At 38.1% G+C, this 21517-nt stretch overlaps 4 protein-coding genes across 6 annotated transcripts in view; 1 reads left to right on the top strand and 3 right to left on the bottom strand.

Annotated features, from left to right (window-relative positions):
- Positions 1-320: 320 nt before the first annotated feature.
- On the bottom strand, positions 321-5323 carry RB195_009383 (uncharacterized protein; the record flags this gene model as incomplete). Its single annotated transcript, XM_064189918.1, has 11 exons — positions 321-369; positions 1303-1493; positions 1964-2077; positions 3543-3723; positions 3782-4046; positions 4109-4197; positions 4280-4380; positions 4436-4555; positions 4654-4873; positions 4953-5088; positions 5275-5323. 11 exons carry the CDS (start codon positions 5321-5323, stop codon positions 321-323), a joined length of 1515 nt encoding a protein of 504 aa, XP_064047501.1.
- A 445-nt stretch (positions 5324-5768) lies between these two features.
- RB195_009382 (uncharacterized protein) lies at positions 5769-9936 on the bottom strand (the record flags this gene model as incomplete). 2 transcript variants are annotated; one of them, XM_064189917.1, is made up of 15 exons in its annotated part: positions 5769-5892; positions 6609-6668; positions 6731-6740; positions 6846-6995; positions 7059-7176; positions 7641-7706; positions 7769-7906; positions 8064-8139; positions 8199-8342; positions 8414-8548; positions 8864-8929; positions 9027-9178; positions 9438-9578; positions 9656-9804; positions 9861-9936. In XM_064189917.1, 15 exons carry the CDS (start codon positions 9934-9936, stop codon positions 5769-5771), a joined length of 1605 nt encoding a protein of 534 aa, XP_064047499.1. The 2 variants fall into 2 exon arrangements, with proteins under 2 accessions (XP_064047499.1, XP_064047500.1); XM_064189916.1 differs by lacking the exon at positions 5769-5892 and having other exon boundaries at positions 6649-6740.
- A 1193-nt stretch (positions 9937-11129) lies between these two features.
- On the top strand, positions 11130-14335 carry RB195_009381 (uncharacterized protein; the record flags this gene model as incomplete). The annotated part of the gene is made up of 10 exons (XM_064189915.1): positions 11130-11213; positions 11406-11475; positions 11534-11680; positions 12424-12617; positions 12675-12799; positions 12882-13021; positions 13092-13177; positions 13867-13967; positions 14037-14136; positions 14201-14335. 10 exons carry the CDS (start codon positions 11130-11132, stop codon positions 14333-14335), a joined length of 1182 nt encoding a protein of 393 aa, XP_064047498.1.
- Positions 14336-15705: 1370 nt separating this feature from the next.
- RB195_009380 (uncharacterized protein) overlaps positions 15706-21517 on the bottom strand; it is a gene marked incomplete at both ends in the record, with an annotated part of 29912 nt that continues 24100 nt past the window's right edge. For both annotated transcript variants that reach the window (XM_064189914.1, XM_064189913.1), the window contains 3 exons: positions 15706-15829; positions 16344-16495; positions 16563-16705. In XM_064189914.1, the coding sequence (XP_064047496.1) occupies positions 15706-15829; positions 16344-16495; positions 16563-16705 (419 nt within the window). The remainder of the gene's footprint in view (positions 15830-16343; positions 16496-16562; positions 16706-21517) is intronic.

Genomic DNA, 21517 nt, shown 5'->3' with positions numbered 1-21517 from the left:
TTTGAAGGCTGAACTGGGAACACAGTGAACACGATCATGGAAGCGTAGTCTGATAAACTCGATCAGATTTTTGTCACTTACAAAAAATTTCCTAAAAGATGTTCCCAAATAGCAAGACAAGATGACAGGTTTTTTCAGTGAATATTTATTTTTAATTGAAGCAAGGCGATCGATACATTCAAGCGATTTTCATATATTCTTTAATTAACATGAAGATCCGTTTTGTGAGGCAAGAAATTGTTCTATGAACAACAGCTCAAAATTAACTGTAATAGTTCAGTTAGATACGTATATTTACACAGCAATGTTAGGGTTAGAGATCATTCTTTGATATTTTTCATTAGTCGATCCAGGTCGGCGAGGTTCCTCCTGAAGTTAAGTTTACGATTAAAACAAAAGCAAATAAAATGATCTTCTTTACCAGTAGAGATTGAAGATAAAACAGAGATGGGACAACAATTATGTAGACCACCTTTACCTACGAAAAAGAAAAGTTTCTCAGAGTATTCCACAGCAAAGTTCTTAATATATAGTGAAATGTGTTAAAGGTATTGAAAAAAGCGTTTTTTTTCGTCACATTCAAAGAATAGATTTTCGTTTCTTTTATTCTCGCTCAGAAATTATCCCCATTACCAATGACCTTCTTCAAAGTGTTAATCAAATTGCTTGTTACGAATCTGCAAAATGAGGATAGTTCTCGATTCATCTTTTAAAAATCTGAAAACAAAAGAAAAATTTGAAATTGACATGAGTAAAAACAGCATTACATCGCGGGCACCTCTAATAAAACAATTACTGTGACCAACACCAAAGAGGTTTGCTGAGCAACCGTTCTAGCGTTTTGTCCATAGAAAAATACCAGGAAACTAGCACAAGACCCTTTAAATAAATCTGGTTATATAAATAATATAATAAATATGATATGATATATGAATATGGTCATATGATAACTGTGGTTGTTGAAGTTATTTCAGTTAGTTTTATGACCAGCGTCTAAAATGTACTGGATCATTACAACACTTAATCAACGTCACAACAGTTTTCTTCATTTGTAGTTAGTGCATAAAAACAAAGAAAAAACTTCAAAAAAACATAGGAAAAATAACTAAAATTAAGCTAAATCAGAAATCACCAACGGGAAAAAATTCCTCGGCGACACAGAGAAGTCGCTGTGTTGTCAATGAATTATTCGTACGAAATCCTTAGAGGAGAACTTTACTGCTAAAGTTGGTCTTGCATTGACCGTTGCGAAATGCTGATAGGTTGTACACTTGGATTGAAAAGACTTGGTAAAGCACTGACCTCAATTTTTCGGCCAGTTCTTCACGTGTAGCTGTAATAATCGTTCGCTGATCACGAGCTGATATTTCGGAGATTGACGAAGTGGAGGACGAACGGAGATGTGGTGGCGTTATTCTTGGGCTGGGAGACAGCCCATCAGTATACGAACTTGGCGGTCTGCTCATGTTCTGATCAATTGTTTCCATGGACATCTGGAATGCATATATAACAACACAGTCGAAGACGGTACAAAACAGAGTTGTTTCTCCAAATTCTGTACGATATTTTGAGGAAAAATGTATCACGAAACCAACTAACTCCTTCTCCCATCCAAAACCAGTCTCAACGCAGAGTTCCACTGATATTTCACTATTTTCATTAGATAGAATAGTAGTGAACGAGGTAAAGAAAAAACTCTCAAAAGTTCTTAAAAGCTATAACTTCTCGAATGTTACATACATAATTTACTTCATCCGATGTTTTCAAGTCCGCCCCTCGCTCTTAATATTTCTCAATCCTACATGCAAAAAAGTGGTGAGAAAGTTGTTGAAGTTTTCATGGCTCCTATTGATGGTCTAGAAGCACCTAGAGGTGAAACAGCACCTTTAAAAATAGAAAAAGCGTCTTCGTATCCTCAATCGTATGTTTTAGAATGAAAATTGTGACGCTTTGAGAAACTGACCGTCAAAACTGGCACCTCTCCATTTGCACCTGCTCTTCCAGAAAGATCCACCATCTCATAGTCGACCCTCCGTGCCTCCTCAACAGGCAATGGGATTGATACGAATCCGAGTAACTGAAAAAGATGTAACATTTCGCAATAAATGAAAGTTCCTGGCCAAGCTCTCATGACATTAAACACTTCAAAACAATTAGGTAAATGATTTCATTTGAAAGCTATGATTCTCTTATATTTGCATGTGTTGGAAAGATTAGGAAAAGGTGCTTGATTTTCTTTTTCTATGGGTCATGAAATCCTCCACCTTTGTTGATTTAAGCATGTATTCTTTTTACGAAGTCCAACTTTGTATTCTGCAAAAGTGCAAGGTTTTTGAAGTGCTTAGAAACATCATATCGATTTTTTCTTTGGTTTTTCGAAAGCAGCACTACGCACAAAGTTACTCGCAATAAGCCGGCTTTACGCATTTGTTTTGCCGCACGGTAAATTTCAAAAGTGTTAGCACGATCACACTCAATTCAGCCTTATTAAAAAAAAAAAACGTCGTTTGGGACGGGCTTGACGCACTGCATCCACCTACAAGGGACCTGATAACGCTTGAGATAACTGATCACTTGTTACACTTGCGAATGCAGGCATTGGCGCCATGTCTACGAGCGCTGCTGCCCCGTTCGCTGAAAGACGCGAACCGTACGCCTCCCCTCTAAACATACCGCGTTACAAGTTCCCTCATATGGGGCCGCGCTTCCCATGCCGTTTTTTTTTCGGATAATTATGGCAAACTGTGGGTGATCATACCCAAATTCGTGAAATACACCTCTAACACTATTTGTGAAGAAATCCCAATGCCCTTAATTTTCTGGTATGCTGCCTTTAAACAGAAGCATGATGTGGAGATTTCAACTGCTTTTAGGTGCATTAGGGTTAGAAACGACATAACAAGCAGTTGCGTAAGCGGATACGCTCGTAGCGGCGCGGTGAAGTGAGTGGTTGGAATCGAGCGGTGAGACCATCGCAAACTGCAACGATGGTCCTAGCAAGAATCCTAACCGCTACGCTTCACCGCACCGCTTTGAGCGCTGACTCGCGCAACTACACTGTGTTTCATGTCGTTTTGATCCTACTACATGTTACTACATCATAAATAATTACAGTAGCTTCACTCAGTCGATATGCGAAGTCTTCCAAATTGTCAGTGGTAGATGCCCACAAGAATGTTGATAGAAACCAGAAGCATAAAGGAAAAAAAACAGTCAACTAAAAAGCTACACAACAGGTCACACGCTCCAACATATTTCGATGCATTGTTCATTAGCAGAGGCGAGACCAGTGAACAGGAATTTTGAAAAAAAAAAAACTTCTGCAGTAAAGAATCACATCGAAATTTGTTCGATTGACAGCAAGACTCACATATCCGATAATCTCGAAGGATCATTAAGCTTTACATAAACTGAAATAGAAGATTAATCAATGAAGAAAGAAAACATGCCGTTCTAGTGGAACTCCGAGCGTTTTATTCTCAAAAATATCTTTAAGTGACGAGATCGTTAAACATGTTTTTTCAAACATTGTCTCAACTAACCTTATCACCATCATTATCTCGATGAAAGACCTTCACAAGGAGATTACGTCGTTCTCCGGAAACGTAAAATCGTGCAGACCAGTTCCATAGTGGGCGCCTTGATCGCTCACATATTGAAGACCTCAACTCTCCGTCTCTTCCCAAGACAGAAATGTACGTATTCGGAGATATGTACCGGTTTCTGTAAATAGATTTATAACCGTTTGTAAAATAGAGAAACTCTGAAGACAAAGAACTACCTCTCATCTTGAACTGCAGGGAGGCCTCTCGCCTCATGGACTGTTAGTTGGACTAGACATTTTTTGAGCGGGCTCGCTCTTTCCCTTTCTCTAGCAGTTGAGGATGTGTCTGATCTTACAGCAGGTCGAAATTCCCTACCGGTACTATGTATAACTGGATGTTTGGTAGCGAGGTGGTCCTCAAAAACCGAATCCGAGAAATCCGTGAGATTCGATGGGATTCTCTCGTGAAATGGTACAGCACCAGGCTTGGAAGTGACTCTATCTAGAAACAAAGACCCAAACTTTATCAACAACCAAAATAACGGAAGTTTGCATTCAACTCACGAGGTGGAATGTGCCTGGAAGGTGGTCTATTTTCACTTGGCAGAGACTGCGAACTACTTGTCGAGCGAGTTCCAGGATGCTTTTCGGTGCTAATATATCAAGAATGATTAAAAATGAAAGTGCTTAATCAAGCTTATTAGAAAGTAAGTACGGGTGGAGTATTATATTCACCTTACGCCATGCACTACATAAGTAGATTCCAACAAAGGATCCCTTAAATTGTTAAGCTTCTCCATCAATTTCTTATCACGACTTCCCAAATCAATGCGAATCTGCAACAGACTATCTACTTTTTATGTGTGCGACGTAGCATTATGTCAGACACACAAGTGAAGATCCTTCGAAAGTCATTCCTTTCGTAGCGATGAAGTTGAAGTCACGACAAATGCAAAACGGCGGAATGAGAAGCTCAGCTAGCGGTACAGTACATTGGGCAAGCAGCCGCGTCTGAAAACGAGGGAATGAATATATGTGAAAAAAAAGAGCAAAAAGGCAGAAAAAAGAAAAGATGTTGGTATTAAAACAATTCTGAAAGTGGAACTAACCGAAAACTTTCCACGAGTATTCAGCTGAATATGCAGACGCATCTTAAGGTGTTCTCGGTTCCAGAATGGAATTATATCCGTATTCATGTGAAGTAGGACTACTCTTTTATGCCGAAACTGGATATCCGTCATTGTAAAGCTTTTAGCTGGTATTCGAACTGAGGCCCTCAGCGACTTCGAAACACTTTCCAGACATGGAAACTGATACTCAAGGTTAAACCTGAATTGAAAAGTAGCTAAAGAAAAGGTGGCTGTTGATTTGTCTCTTACACACTCATGGAAGTTGAGAGTAAACGAACCCGTACAACGCTCCCTCTCGGTATAATCGCTCTATGAGCTCATTTTCTTGCGGAAGGACTATGTTATCGATGTGAATTCTAAGGAATGAGAGATGGGTGAGAATTCGGTCGAGTCGCAGTTCAGAATCGTTGCATTCTGCAATTTTTTTTATTCCGAAACTTTTTTACCCAAAATATAAGAAGAAACCTAATATCGAAAAGCATTCCAAAACTGAACAATACTGATGGAAAAAAATCAGCCAATAGCCAAATGAAAAACATACGAAACAAAAAGCAACTGGACATTTGAACAAAAAATGAGATTAAAAAAAAAGAAATATACCGTGATCTCGCCTCGCTGAAGGCAGCGAGTACGTCCGTCGTCTCTGCATGCAACTATCTGTACAAAAATAAAATTTGTCTTATTTAATTGAGTGAAAAATTATGTCAGAAGTATTACTTGGACAGCTACCGTTCATGGGAAAGAGCGGAATGTTTCTAGAAGAGATTTATTATTCCATCATAAATTGTCCTTCATAGAATATAATTTGAACAATTAGAAACTCATCAAAATATAGAGAATGTTGTTTGAAAAAAAAACTACAGACTGAGGTAGCCTAAATCACATTTGCATCTCACACTACAAGTCCAACATACAAAAAATGGCTTGTCATTGCAGGGTAGCCCGTATTAAAATACGAAGGAAGGTTAGGTATTAACTTACAAAATATAGAAAATAACGAATAATCTGCCAAGTTATCAAGAAGTTATGACAAACAACATAGCAACATAGAAAGTACCAACAGTGAGCGTTTAAAACGGTTCCAAACGATAAAGTTAGATAGATAGATAGTTAAGTAACAGCCCTTTTTCTGCTGCCATGGCATACCCGTGGGGTAAGAACAGAAAGGTGACGGATGACAAGAAAGAGAAGACCAGTACCCAGACACGCATGAGAAGTCTAAAATAGTGCATTTTAACAAAGCATAGAAACTCAAAGGAAACAGTTCCGAAGTACGTGATTAATTAATAGGTTGAGCTTGCAGTCATTAAAGGCAGCCCCCCCCAAAGAGGGGGGGGAGAAAATTAAGGGGGAAACTATATAAAAAAGGGGGGAAAAAGAAAAGGAGGGATTACCCCCTCTTCCTTCCAAAAAAAAAAAAAAAAAAACAAGAGCAGCAGGCCCCCGCAAAGCCCCCGGCCCACCCCAAAAAACCCAAAAAAAAAAAAAACAAAAAAACACAAAAAACAAGAACTTCCAACCCCCCCCCAAAAAAAAAAAAAAAAAAAAAAAAAAAAAACACCCCCCCCCCCCCTCCAACAACCCCCAACAAAACCAAAAACAAAAAAAAAAACATTAAACGTTGATGTGAAGAGGCACAGTTTCAAAATTGGCAAAAAAAAAACGTCAAAACACAATGAACTCAAGGTAAATCTGAAAAGCCCCAACGATTAGTTTTCGCAAAAAGAAATCTCAAGATCGAGAGTGAAACAACCGAAACCTAATAAGGAATGAAAAGAAACTATTCTAGAAGTATTCGTGGAAAAAAGAATGAAATCAAATAAACGAAAAAATGGGACTAACTTAAGATTTGACATGCGCGGAACATTCTTCACAACCAAATACCATGCACTATTCTACTCAACGTCTTTTCACAACCTTCATGCTCAGCTCACCTGAACTGCTTGTTGTTTTTTGATGATGACAGGAAATCAATCAATCGACGATGGGATTGTCTATAGCCTCGCTAAGAGTTCTTCGTACATTAGGAATTAAAGTCTCCACGTCACTGTTCCACTCATCATCTACTGAAATGTCTCGGCGCTAACACAGTGCCAAATTGCAAAAAAAAATTGCGCGAATGTTCGGATTTCTATAGAATAAATGTAGAATCGAAAGAAAAAAAAACTAACCATGCATGTCATCTTTTGCACGATGATGATCATCAACGACGTAGAAAGTCGCCCATAAATAGCAAGCAATACTCAGTATTAGGATTGCATTTGGCAAAAACATTGCCCACTGCAGTGCATAGTACTTGGCCGAAGATGTTACAGCCCCGTCTGAAAATTTTGACATAGGGCGAGGTCATGACACGGACATGGCCAATTAATATGCCAACGAACCTCTTACGCTATCCGAGATGAATCCTACAATATATGGAGAAGATGCATCACCAAATAAATGTCCAACAAGTGTTTGAATAGCAGTAGCGGAGGCACGGCGATTAGGTATAATTACGTACTAAAACAAGAATTTCAATACCGGGAGGGATTAGCTTACATGTAATGTAATACGTTCTTCGAATAAAAAAAAAAGACCCGATAAAGGCTCAAGGATGAACTTACTTCGCTTCTTGCAAGAAATGAAAGTAAGAAAAACGAAGCAAACTTCGACCCATCAGAGAAAATTAAACACTTAAACAGACCGACAAAGCTCCAACGTCTCAAATTTGCTTTCTGTGCAAAATTCTCCCCGAGAGCCCATATCTGTAGCCCGAGAAAAACTTTTAACTCCTCTTGTTTATTTTTGGATGTTGGAAATGAATTTTGCAAATAAGTGAATATGAAGATAAGAAGTAGTAAGGTGGCTGCGAGGCATGAGAATTGAATTCATTATGGAGATCAAAATAGAGAAAATGTTCAAAAAAGAGAACTTCAAATTAAGACAAACTTTAGCAGGGCTAAAAATATTTGCAATAAGCTTACCATGAGCATATCCATATTAACCGCAAAGTTGAAACACATACTCGTAACTGCCAGAAACATGAAAACCTATAAATTCTTCCAACACTTTATAAGAAAAATATAGCTACAACTCTTCAAAATCATCGTACCCATGCAAAGTTCAACGAATGACTGCCTACTATCAAAGCTAGAAAGAAGAACGGAGCAGCAAAGAATGAACCAGCAGCGCAGACGAATGGATCAGCACGATGCGAAGCACGGAAGCACCAATTACCTTCTCGCCAAGCCTAGAGATGAAAAGAAACTTCAGGTTCTAATTTTTTTTATTAGGACTAGGTCTAATATCCTAATTTTCTTTCAAATAGATGATTGAAGGCGAGGAAAACCAGTGGCAGCATGCTCTAGAAGATGCAGGAAAATTCTTTAAAAAGAATAAATGCACACCTGTGCAATGGTGGATCCAGCTATAATTCCAATAATTCCAGCGCAACATGTAATCACTCCAAATACAATTGAAATGCTGAAACACTCGATGTATCCTAGAAATTAAATAGAAAACAGATCCGACAATAAACTAACTGAGCCACTTCGTCCTTAGGAACATCGTCGATGTTGTGTTGAATTCCATAGGCATAGGTCATCATGAGTGGGGTCCACCAACTCGCAGAACCCGTACAAAACACGACGAAAGTGAAACCAAGTGTGGAAAGAACATAAGTCCGACTAAAATAAATAGAAATTTGGTTTTCCGTAATGATATGACTCTGTTCAAAAAAAATTATTGTGCTACTTACACCTTCATGAAATATTTTAGATCCTCCCACATAGTGCTTGGTTCAATTTCGGCATGCTCGATTTGGCCACGTTTTGGCTCTTCAAGTCCAAAAACGATGAGAATGAGGAATACAGCGCCAAGAAATGGGGTGAATCTACAAGGCATAAATTGAGATAAAAGAATGGTCTCCTTAAAAACAAACTACATTCCATAATACCAGCAGCGCACAGAAGTTTTTGTCGGAGTGCGGCAGTTAGAAGAGTTAAAAACTCAAATTACAAAGGGAGAAATTTGCAAATGTCAACAAAAACAAAAAAGGGAAACCTACAAAAATAAAAGCAAGGCAGAGGGTTGAATGGTCAAATATGAACCCTATTGTAAAGAGGACCCAAGAAGGTTAGAATCCTCAGTGGTTCAATTTTAGCATTGGATTCGATAATATGAACTGACAAAGATCTTAAATACTCACCTAACTCCCCATTGCCAGCTTCCTGTCCACAGAGCAATAGTTGAACCACCAATAAATCCAAGACCGCTAGAAGAATATTAAAAATGTAAACCCGTTTAATTTCAAGCTTGATGATTGTTTTCTAAACGGATCCCAGAGTTTAAATAGAAGACCTTTTGCTTACCTTCCGACTGGAATAGCAAAATAAAAAACCATTAGAGCGATACTTCTCATCGATCCGTAGAACATATCGCCAATGATGGTAGGAGCAACAGTTGAGTATGATGCTTCACCAATCCCCACTATTCCACGCAAAAACATGAACCAATAGAAGTGCTAAAGAAGAATAAGGAGTCCATTGTATTAGCACATTCCAACATCTGGATAAGGAACTGCTCAATTAAACTGAATACGCAATCAAATGTGTAAGTACTATCAAGAACTGCAAACATCGTAATTCTATGGTGGGCTTTTCAACGGTGAAGTTACATTAGAGTTATGTTATAACTGTTTACAAAAATGAGACGAAGGGAAAATAAAAATATCCGTTAGCAGAAAGGAAAGACCAGGAAAAAATAAGAATGAACACACGAACCTCACGGCCAACGAAACTCGATAACGTAACTCCAATTATCCACACTGTAAGCCCAGTAATCATTATCATTTTGCGGTTGTACCGGTCCCCAAGATACCCACAAACTGGCGCAAAAATCATGAAAAACACGATGAAGACGGTCTGAAGAGATGTCATTCAAGTAACAAAAAAAGCACTAGCAGTAGGTAAAAAACCGAAAATATGCACAAATTGTTCACCTGAAGCATCCCAGCCTCTTTGTCACTCATATAAAAGTAGTCTTGCAGTCTGCCAAGCACTCCAGCAATAGTAAAACGATCCATATAGTTCAGAAGATTCACAGCGAGAAGAATAGTGACAGCAAAAACCTTCTTCCGAGTAACCCTTTCTGAGTAAATGGAAAATGGAATATATGGAGTTAAAAAAGAGCAGAACCATTCTCACCTTCGATCTCAACGCTTTGTACTGAGGAAGGGATGAGACGGGCGTTTTCGTGATCGACCAAATTGCTGTCTTCCATTGTTTTAGTCGTTAATGGATCATACGAGCAAAATCTGCGAGAAAGTAATGGAAAAGTCAATAGAGGAGAACTAAACAAGCTAACGATGTGAAAGTAAAGATTCAACGAGACTCCTCCTAGCACAAACACGCGATCCTGTGAAGGAAATAACTGAATATGATAATGCGACAAACGAGATATAAAAACACGATCTGGCGACAATGCGGAAATCCTGCTCAGACATCGCCGTTTTTTCTGGCCTTTTTAAGTTGATCGTAGCATTTTTTGGCTTCTTAATTAAAAGATACTGGATGCAGCTCTGGAAAACTCGAATGCCTACATCCATACTTCTCAAAAACAACAGCTGGACATCACGCGGTTGAATTGGAGTCGTCCGTTGGTGAAGGTTGTGCAATCGCGTACAACCTACAGACTTACGCATGAACTGGTGTTTCTGTTCTGAAAATTTCTTCTATTTGTTGCGTTTCTTGGATTTGGTTGAGTATCATCCCAGAGACTCCAGAACAGTTTCAGAACTCGTCCAGGTTGGATATAAGAGTCCTGGAGTTGGTCATAGGCTACAAGAAACGGACGCAGAGGGTGCATTTCTCCTTCCCTTTTGCTAGTTCCTTTTTAAAATTCTTTAATTTTCTTTTACTTCGCATTTTCGCTCACTAAGTGCATGAGTAATCAAGATCTTATCTTTTAACGCGAAATGACTAAAAGTGACTAGTCAGGAGCGAATTAATGTGTCCAAAAAACGTTTCTGAGTGAGCCACAGAAAGTAAGATCAATTTCCTCAAATCACTATGTTCTTGTACTCGTTCCGTGCATGAACTTCATGTCAGGACCAACCAAATATGTACGATCACTTCTGCACTTTTCAGTGAGGCAGAGGAAATAACGGTAACTTAATGATGTTTAATAAATGAAATGAGGAAAATACAGAAATCATTTTACCGACGTTGCTATTCCTGCTTTTGAAGAACAATTGCTGTATCGACTATAAGTCTTTGTCATTTGATGATCCTGGTGATTCATGGATGCATAAGGTATTCATCCTGATACAAATCACTCACAAATCACAGTATCGCTATGTCATATCTTTCGCTTCTTTTTTTAAGTAAGTGTCCTCTTTTTTTCGGAACCCCGTGTTTTTGCAGCTACCTTTTCAAAGAGAAATCTCCTAAAATCATCGCAGTGTATTCCGCAAAATGAGGGCTGCTGGACCTGCTCGTCTAGCTGAGCAAATAGAAGAAATCGCTGCTGATACACGGCTCCAAGCTGATATGGAGATCGTAAGCGGTTTAATTCTTAAGGATTTCCCATATTTATTTATTTTTTGTTTCTCAAAAAAACAAAAACAAAAAACTCCGCAGCAGGAGGAGAAATACTGATCAAGCAGAAAGGGAAATCTGAAAAGCAGCTTTCTGTGGGAAGTTTTTTTTTTGACAGTGAATGGAGTAATACCTCTAATGGATGACCTTTAGCTTCCTAGTAACTACACTTTCGAAATCCCGAAAACTATATGGAAAATACGTTCAACCGGGAGTAAGCAAGGTACTTGCTAGGTAATTTTACCAATTATCACTTTCTAGCCGTGTTCAATTAATTCTAGTGGCACTGCAGTTTCCTGAAGGACTTATAATGTATTCTTGTCTGATTGCTGACATTCTTGAGAAATACACTGATTGTACGACGGTTATCATGGGCGATGTCACCTATGGAGCTTGTTGCGTGGATGACTACACTGCTAAGTCTTTGGGTTAGTTTCGTTTATTGTTTTACCTTTCTCCGTTGCTTAGGCTATGTTAGGGGTTATCTAGAGTTGCATATTGCGGAATGAACTATTCAAATTTCCTATACAGTACAGTGTAATCGTGGAGTGGTCATGCGATGCAAAAGATCCATAGTAGATTCAAAATGACATGAATCACTGTACAAGCGGCTGCACTCGAAGCAGCGCGGTGGAGACAGCGGTTGGAATCGAGGTGGGACCATGAGCGAAGAATGGTAGTAGCCAGGGTACTCCCTCGGTCCTAGTCACTAAACTCCAACGCGCTGTTTCGAGCGCAGCCACTTGCGCAACTGCGTGTTTTATGTCATTTTAGCGTAATTTGTAAAGTGGCGCAGTTCTAGTAAATCTGGCAAACCGCACAATTCTTTTTTGCTCGAAAGAACTGGAGAGGAAGTAGTTTCTAGCACGATCTTAGTAACAGTTGCTATTTTCGCAGACTTTCTCGTAGGTCACCCTGCAACCAGCATCTGATTTCCGATCTATGGCTCTAATCGGAACGATATTGAATTGCCATTTGTATCAATTCTATTTGATTAGGATCGGAAGATCGAGAAGCGAGGAATGTTGGGTGGATCTGAAAATCCGTAGCTAGCTGGGTGACCAGCTCAGTTATACGATCAATTACTTGTACCATTAGGCCCGGCTTGGGATCTTCGCTAGATCCAGTCGGATTTTGGGGCTGAGTAGGATCGACTTCTGACTAATTCTAGGCTGCGATCTCTTGGTTCATTACGGCCATAGTTGTCTGGTGCCTATCCAGAACACAGAAGGAATTGCTCTGCTCTATATTTTTGTTACTATAAATATCAACATAAGTCATTTTGTTGACTGTATCCTCGATAATTTCAAACCTCCTTGCAAAATTGGACTCGTGAGCACCATTCAGTTCGTTTCATCGCTACAGGTATTATTTTAAGGGGAAATTCGATATCTTCTCGATTCAAAAATAGTTTTTTTAAAGGCCGTACGCGTTTCTTTGGAAAATAGCGGTCTGGAAATTATTCTACCTCAGTGCAAGCCGCTAAGCCCTGGAGAAATTCTCGGATGCACTTCTCCGCGTCTCGGCGATAGCTGTGATGTTGTCATGTAAGTTCTTCATCACCTTGAAAACAGAAGAAATGTTTCCAATAATTTATCATTTACTTTACCCTTAACCGTGCTGTTGTAGATATCTTGGTGACGGAAGGTTTCATTTGGAATCGTTGATGATACACAATCCTTCCTTAAAAACTTACCAGTATGATCCTTACTCGAGGAAGTTCACTCTCGAGCACTACAATTTCAACGTTTTAATGAGGAATCGCAAAGGTTTGCCTCTTAATATTTTTCACAATTAAATGACTGAAGAGGACATTGGGACACACCATTTTGTTTGCAGGAGCAGTGAATATAGCCAGTAAATGCAATGTTTTTGGTCTCATTCAAGGAACCCTTGGTCGTCAAGGCAATATTAAGATTGTACAAGTAGGTTTCTTTCTCCTATGTACTGGAAGCTATAAATGAATAGCTACTACTAAGAGATCATCAATTTCGATTTTCAATAAGGGCATAAAATAGTCATTTGCTTTATATCTTCTATTTCGTTTGCTGAAGTTCTCTCATGTTCCATCGTTTGTCCATTGTCTTATCACCTCCTTCATGTGCAGCGTGTCAGAAACTGACTATGATGGGGTCTCTGTGTACAAATATAGAGCTTAGGATGTAGATTACTAGTATGAGCGTGGTCCCGTTCATTTCTCTCTAGTAGTCCCTTAAAAACGGCTTGGGAAACTTTGTTTGTTCCCAGTCAGTTAGAACGCGCTACCTCTTTGCACGCCTCGGTTCCCTCAGTAGCCCATTCATTGGTTTCACTTGAATAGGCTGCTAAGACCTTGTTGATTTTCGAGCTGATAGTGGATTCAACGCGTGCACCACCGCGGCGCGTCTTCACGCACCTCGTAAGAAGAAACGTTGTTTCCCACGTCGTTTCTCAGGACGATAAGGGAAATTTAGCGAGGTCACGCTTACCTACATCCCGAACTCTATATTTTTCCTAAAGAGATCCAAACATCGTAAAATTCGTTATACGCTGCAATTAAAACAAAAAGAAAACATCGTAATATTCATGCCATTTTTATTATTTCGCAAATTTCTATGAGTATCCAGGGATTTAGGAACTGGAAAGAAGACTAGAAGCGAAGAACAAAAAGTTCGTTCGAGTTCTCCTTTCGGAAATTTTCCCTGATAAGTTGGCGAAGTTCGAGGAAGTCGAATGGTAGTTCTCATTTTATTTCTTGTTCCATTTTTGTTCCTACCGTTAGAAATTCTTAAATAAGTTTCTCAGTTGGGTCCAAGTAGCATGTCCTCGATTGTCCATTGATTGGGGAGCGGAATTTCCGAAACCTCTTTTATCGCCATTCGAGTTGGTTGCGGCTCTTGATGAGGTAAGCAGTGGGATTTATTGGGACTCTTTTTGTTTGAGATTGGTATTGTACATTCTCTTTGTAGATCTCTTTCCCTTCGTCTCATTATCCGATGGACTACTACTCGAACGAATCTCTTGGTCCTTGGACCAATAACCACGAATCCTATCGGCCGGTGAGAAGTAAACGACGTCAAAAAGTTGTCGTAGAAGGGGTTTAATGTCGTTTATATTTATTGTCATCGTTATAGAAAGAGTTTTTCCTTTTGAAAAGAGTTTTTCCTATCCAGTGTCACAATTTTTAAAGCGTAATCACGATGCTCGTTTATCTCTGTCATTTTCTGGCAAGTGTAGTTTTCGTTGTGTAATGTATCGTAGTTGCACGATTATTCTTTGAACAGTGAAGAGCAGAGTCCAAATCTTCTGAAATCTCTGGATCTTCTGCCCTTGCGGACTTTGGCAGTTATTTCTATTTCTAGGTGGCATTTTCAAGACCTTTTCTAGAATTATTATCCTTTTACCATTGGCAAGTTGTACATGTGCTGCATTGTTAGTACCTCGTCTTGTGCTAGATTGGCTGGGCATGCTTTCCAAATGTTGGTCGTTTTAATTCTTCGTATTTTACTTATGCCTAGAATTTAATGTTCTTTTAGTCGTCGCTGGCAATTGGGATGTCTAACCATCTTCATTGTTGATTTTTTTGAAGTTTCAATATTTTTGGCATAACTCTGCGCTGCGACACTTACCACTAGCTGTTAACTAGCTGTAGCGAATCATTTCAAAACTTTCGGCTTCACTTACTGTACAAATTTCTATGTACTGTTCTGGTCATTATTAACACATGATTTTGAGGAACATTGATCCTTGACGCTACGGATCTTTTCTATTAGTTTATTACAGCTCTGTTTAGATCTGCTACTTTTTTCGTTGATACTTTTTTGTTCACATTGTTGTTGTTATATTCTATTATTTCCTTGTTCAATTGATTTCGTTAATTTTCCAGGAGATAAAATTTTATTAGGAAACTATAAACGACTGTACTTTGCTCCAGCTTGTATAACAATTGAATAGACCCACTAAACAAGTTCCTAGTGCACTTTCACTTGGGAATTTCCGACTAGGTAAAGAGTATTGATATGAAGGAGAAAAAAAAGAGGAGGGAAGGATTCCGTGGCGAGTTGAACAGTTGGCAGCTGAATTGGCGAGTAATCTCACCTAAATCGCAGTGCAGTTTTAAGGAAGCCACGATTACGTACGGTAGGCAGTTATAATGCCAAGACGGCAGTTATAGCGCCAGGACTAGACGAAGAGGATCACGAATCAACGAACAGCCTACATATACAGGTAGAGTACCGACGACGGAACAATACACACGACACACACGAACACACGCACAAACAATTACCGTAGCACTACAGTAACGAGGAGACTTAAATATTAGAATTTCTAGATCAACAGTGTAAAATGCAAGGATTCGGTCAACAAACATTTGGTGTTGGGGCTCATAGAGCTATTCGGATCCAATAAATAGCAGATGTAGAACGTGGAAAAAGATCTGAATGGAAATACAGTACTTGTATAAATGCAGTAATTATGGATGGTCGCGGAATTGTTTGTAAAAACATTGGACATAGGTGAAAACGCATTTCCAATCTGGTCGATCACCCATTAGAATCATGTCGTCGACTTCGAGCAAAGGACAAATACCATGTTCCCTGAAAATCATGGATAAATGAGAAAAAAGAGATAAACTTCACATTCTCTAAGATTCAGCTGAGGTGGAACAAAATTTGCTTGAATTTTCTAATAGTCTTCAGGATCCCTCGATCGTTCTCGATCATTCACATCTCAAGTTCTCTCAACTCTCCCCTCTCCACCTCTTTTTAAAGGCGACATACCACCAAATTGGTGACGTTGGAATCTTCTCACGAAAAAAAAAACAATTAAAGTTACTGGTATATAAGATGAGTATGAGGGAGACGTTCTAAAAATTGTTCTGAAAAAATGCTACGGGAAACGACTTTGTCGATCAAAACTCCGTACGAGGCACCTAACAACGAGTCACGTACGCGAGCACACGCATACCCACCGCGACTAAAAAAAGATAGAATATTGCCTAACCGTCAAATGTTGCAATTTTGTGAATTACGAACACTTTTTTCCTGGCTACAGCCATACCGGTTTGTCGTTTGAGCCATAGTTCCGTGTTCAATTGGGCGTAAAACTCACTCTGCTACTCGGAAAGCCAGTTCAAAGTTTTGTCGCCTGTTCTTCGGATCCAACTTGTTGAAGTCGAATGCTTCTGGAGCGAATCGATGAATTAGAGCGCAAAATGCCATACCGTCAGCCCATGACGATGAGAAATTGGTCACATTCACATTCTGGAAAATCGCCGTCTTTTTTTTTTTGCCCACGTGACAAACACATGATGCTGTTAGAGGAACTTACAGGATATCCGTGTATTCTTGACTGAACCCATCGCAATAGTGCATCCTTGATCGAGTTCGGATTCATCACTCGTGGTGATGTTGAGCTGTTCACTCGTTCCATTTGTTTGAACATATTTGTACGAGCTGCCATTCTTGGTTGATCTGGAAAAGAAATCAATTTTTTCCATTCAATCTACAAATATTGAACCGATTTCACACGATATTTCTTGAAGACGGCACCGATCATAAGCTATAATTACTGTTAAAACAGTAAAGATCAACCATTTTTGAAGAAGCAAAGTAAATCTTTCAGATAAACAGACATTAAACTAAATAACTTTTAGATGAACATTCGTATAACATTTAATTCAGTGGAAAATTCGCAATTTGATTTCTTTCTCCATTCCTGGCCATATTTTCTACTTTTTCCTGCTCTTTCGCACAATTTCTGTAAATAAAATTTCGTTTTGCCAATAGTGATCAGAAGGTGTACTGGCACTTAAACGTTGGCCCAGGTTTATTAACTTTACTCTCGTGTAACAATCCCAAAATTTTAAAAAGTCCTTCTATTTTTGAGAGCAATAAAATTCCCGTGAAAACATAGATTAATTTCCTATTATTTTCTGAAAGATCTATTAAATGCAAATAAAAACTGGATTCTGACGGCCGCTCTAATGTTACAAGGATTACAATTAACAAATCTCTAAGATATTTTAATATTGGGAAGAATAACATGGGTTATATGATGTTTTTCATAGTAAGGCTAAGTTGTTGAAGTTCGCAAGAATTAAATAACAGAGTGTTCAGGATTGCGTTAACGTCAAATAACATTTAAAAAAGTTGCATTGGGGGAGATGAAAGTGATCCTTACCCTCTCAAGATCGAACATTTTATATTAATTCTTACTCTCTTTTGTAATTCTCACAAATAATACCCAATTAATTGACTAGGAATTTGAAAGTAGAGTTATTCTAAACTTTGAAGCTCTTTAAATTTTGAGTTTTTAAATTTTTAAAAATAAATTTAACTTTAAAAATAATTGAATTTAAAATAAATTTTTTGAGTTAACGTTTCTAACGATCTATGCTCTGTTCCGTTTTTATGCAGAAAAATGTCTGCGACCATGGCAAATTCCATAATCATCAATGAATTCTGCTCCATTCAGTTTTTTTATAATAGTTTTCAGGTCTATACACACGTCCTTTTCTTATGTTTGTGTAAATTCGCGCCGAATTCCAGTAAATCCTGAAGATCGATTAGTTAGACGTCCAATGAGATGTGTTAGAAAGAAGTTTCTCGCACCCACGCCTAGGAAAATAGTTACAACGTTGAGAGCGAAACGCTCTAATTTTGAACGTTATCGAGAAATAATTATTGATAGAGTACTTTTGACCAAAAATTTTGGCTCCGCATATTTTCTGAATAAAAAAATAGAAGGAGAAAAGAAGAAGAAGAAGATCCAGAAATTCTGTGGATCAGTGGTCGATGAAAGGACGAAATGCGAAGCAACTCCTCCTCTTCCTATGACAGAGCATATGTGAACTCGCCTGCATGCACATATGTGCCTATCCGTAGATAAATATAAACGCTGTAAACGCGCAATTTTACAGCGCGAGAAATTTCCGCTGACGTTATCCGAGCAACACATCAAATCCCGACGTCATATCAACAGACTAGAACGGATCTAATCAAACAGAATCGCGCTGATCACACAAATCCGTGCCATGATTCAATATAACAAATGTGTGCGGTACAAAAGCACATTTCAGCTGACGTGCGAGGTGAACTTTCAGCCGACAGCCACGAAAAAAGTGCGAGATTCAAGAGGGTCACATGGAAACGCAAACACACGAAACAGCGAAGCGCAGCTGTAGAACAGCTGGACTCGAAGCCGCATGTAACTGATGTGATTTCTCTGACAAAGTAAGCCCGAAAAATCTTAGATAAACCCCGAATCACGCCAGAGCAGCGAATTCAGAAATCCTGGAAACAGCCGTATTTTCGAGATCCAAAAATAAAGGTTTCTCTTTTATTATTGATGTCAAAAATACAGTAACTCCTCTCTTTATCTTTCTCATCAAACGCGAGTAAGTAGTAGTAGTAGTAGAGTTCACCAAATCCATGAATTGATGAACAGCCACAAAAAGCATAAAAATTTTTTAATGAAATCCGAAAGCGGAGGAATTACAGCTTGTTTTTGGTTATTAATATCAAAATTTTGATCACTTTAAATAGGTGCTGTTTTTAATATTTAAAAAATAATGGATGATTTAATACAATTTTAATTTTCTAGAATTTGTTGTCCCTTCTGTTTAGAATTCTTTACAAAGTCACATCCAAATCGAATACATTGTAAATTACGGAATTTTCTACGGAATTCGACGCGTTTCTTTTGTACTTTTATTAACAAAATTCTTAGAGTGAAAGCCAGAAATTCGTTAAAATAGGTTTTTTACTGCATATGTAGACGATTCGAGGTAATAGTCACGGGACGGTCAGGAACTGGTTTCGGAAAATTGAACCAAAAATTTTGCAGGCGTGAAATTTAACCTCACCTATTATTTGAAGCGACCAAATACAAATGGTTCACCGGTTTCCGGTAAAATCGATCATTTTTCACGTTTATGTTAGCGCTGTGTGATTTTCTGCGCGGCCGAAGGTCTGTTTGAAAAAGAAAATAAAGGAAGAAAGTAAATAAATAGATAAATAAATAGGTGTAAGATTGAGAGAAAATGGACAACATGGAAGAAATTGGTAGCCATCTAGAAAATATCGTCGAAAAGTTCCTCTTGATTCCTACATCTGCCGAAGAACTGCTACGCCTAACTGTTAAAAGAAGTATAAAAAAGAAGTAGCGGTGATGTGCACAGAGCCACGGAGCAGAGGTTTCTGGAAGTTCATATGTATTTTGACGAAAACCCGTTACCGTTTAAACTTAGCCTTAAAAAGAATAGAATTTTTAATCCATAACTTAACTGATTTTTTTTAATTCCTAATTTAATTTCTAACTAAAAATCTAGACAGATAATTCGTAGCAAGCCTTTTTGGAAGTAATTTATTTCTTTTCTTAGGCTACATAGCTCAGCTAAAATGACTCCATCAGCGTTGTGTAAACTACGCAAAACTACGGACAACTCTTTCAATGAGTTGTGGACAGAAATGGAGCAAAAGAAGTTCCAAAAAAAAAGAGTAAAGAAAAGTCGAAAACAATGGGAAATAGCATCACTGGTGTCTCTTCGAAATTTTCCTCTTGAAAAAAGTTCAACCTGACCATCTCAAACTCACAACTAAACACGAAATGTTGAAAATTTCCATCTAAACTATAATTTTTGCAGGAAAAAATTACGGATATAAATTACGAATATTCGCTTAGAAATTTGCAGATTTAAAAATATTGCAATAATCCTAGCAAAATAGAACAATGCATAATTTTAGTAAAAACAAAATTTTTCACACAAAAATTAAAGGTGGAATAGAGGAAAAAGATGAACGAAGCAAAAGAGAAAAAAAGAAAGGAACTTAAAAGGAAAAAACGGAGTTTTTCATAAATAATCTAGTAAATAACTCGTAGACATTAACAGACATCCGATGCGTGGTGTAGAGCAATTATATGTAGTAGCGCTAGTTGTATAACACATAACAGCGGCCGAAGAACACCGTGAAACCGGCTGAACGGCGATATCTTTCACGAGCTTTTTGTCGCTAACACGAGATCCACACACCTTGCCGAGTCTCTCCGTGTGTGTTTTGGCTTCTTTAACGAAGATTCCAATCGGAAAACATGACTCCTAACGTCAATGTCATGCGAATCACTCGAGTTTGTTTTTTTTTCTACCTTCGAGCAATACACATAAATTTAATAATTTTTATTTTAATCCTAACTCTTAATTTGTAACAATTTATAATTTTATTTTTTTAAAGCTTTTTAAAATGATTTTTCCCTTTAAACTTTCGAACAACTAAGATCTCATGAAGCTTCGAATAATTCAAATCTCAAAACTGGTCAATTTGGAGCAGTTTTTTGTGGACCACGATGTTATAGAAGTCATAGTTTTTACATAAAATTGTTATAATGCAAAAAAGAAACAAAAATTGTTCAGATAATGAGCTTCCAGATTCTCCGCGAAAACACATAATTCTAGAAGTGACGTTGAAATGCTCTGCTGTAATCTGCGCGGAATCTTAAATCTTCAGGAAAAACGAAAAAAAAGCTATTGTTTGATTAATAAGTTTCACTTGTAGGCACATTGGATCTTTAACATATGAAGAGGTAATTCATTGGTGTACAGAGACTCAATTCTGCTCCCAGGAAATTCTAGCATTGAAGGATTCACCGCAGATAAAACAGAAGTTAAATTAACAGAAATCGGTATTTAGGAGGAACTAATGGAAAAAAGAGCGGAAATAAGGAAAAATTCAGAAAAAAAAAATACAGAGCTCAGCTCTTTTTAAGATCATTTCTGAACTCACACCCAACACTCTTAGTAATAACTGGCTGTTGACCCATTAAAAAACAATTTTGGGAGGAGACCGAGCGAATCAAAGGAAAAAAAAAACAAGCGCAATGTTAAAAAGCTAAGTATGGTTAGATCGAATAGAAAACGCTAAAAAAAATCCTTTGCAAATTCCTCCGTTTGCGTTAACTCAAAAAATTTCCGGGATTTGAAACAAAGATTTTAAAACAGGATAGTTGGAAAGTTTGAAACAACCTAAAATGGTTTTTAGTTCGCTGCTTCAGTCCTGCAAAAGTCGGGCGCGACTCGCTGTTGGAATCTTCACTGCTACTCAACACAAAACTGTTTGAAGTAACGGAAAACCACTGCACTAAAAATAATTTTTTTTTATTCAAAAGCTTTGCAGTGTCAAGAAAAGGCGCACAGCGCGACTCGCGCAGGACTCACATGCGACTTTCTGGCCACAGTGGAGAGAATAGAGAAAACTACCAAAAAGTGGTACTTTCCATATTGAATTAGA

Source organism: Necator americanus, chromosome III (assembly GCF_031761385.1).
Source record: "Necator americanus strain Aroian chromosome III, whole genome shotgun sequence".
Lineage (NCBI taxonomy): Eukaryota > Metazoa > Nematoda > Chromadorea > Rhabditida > Ancylostomatidae > Necator > Necator americanus.
Note: the sequence above shows the minus strand (reverse complement) of the source record. Positions and strands in the feature narration are given on the sequence as shown.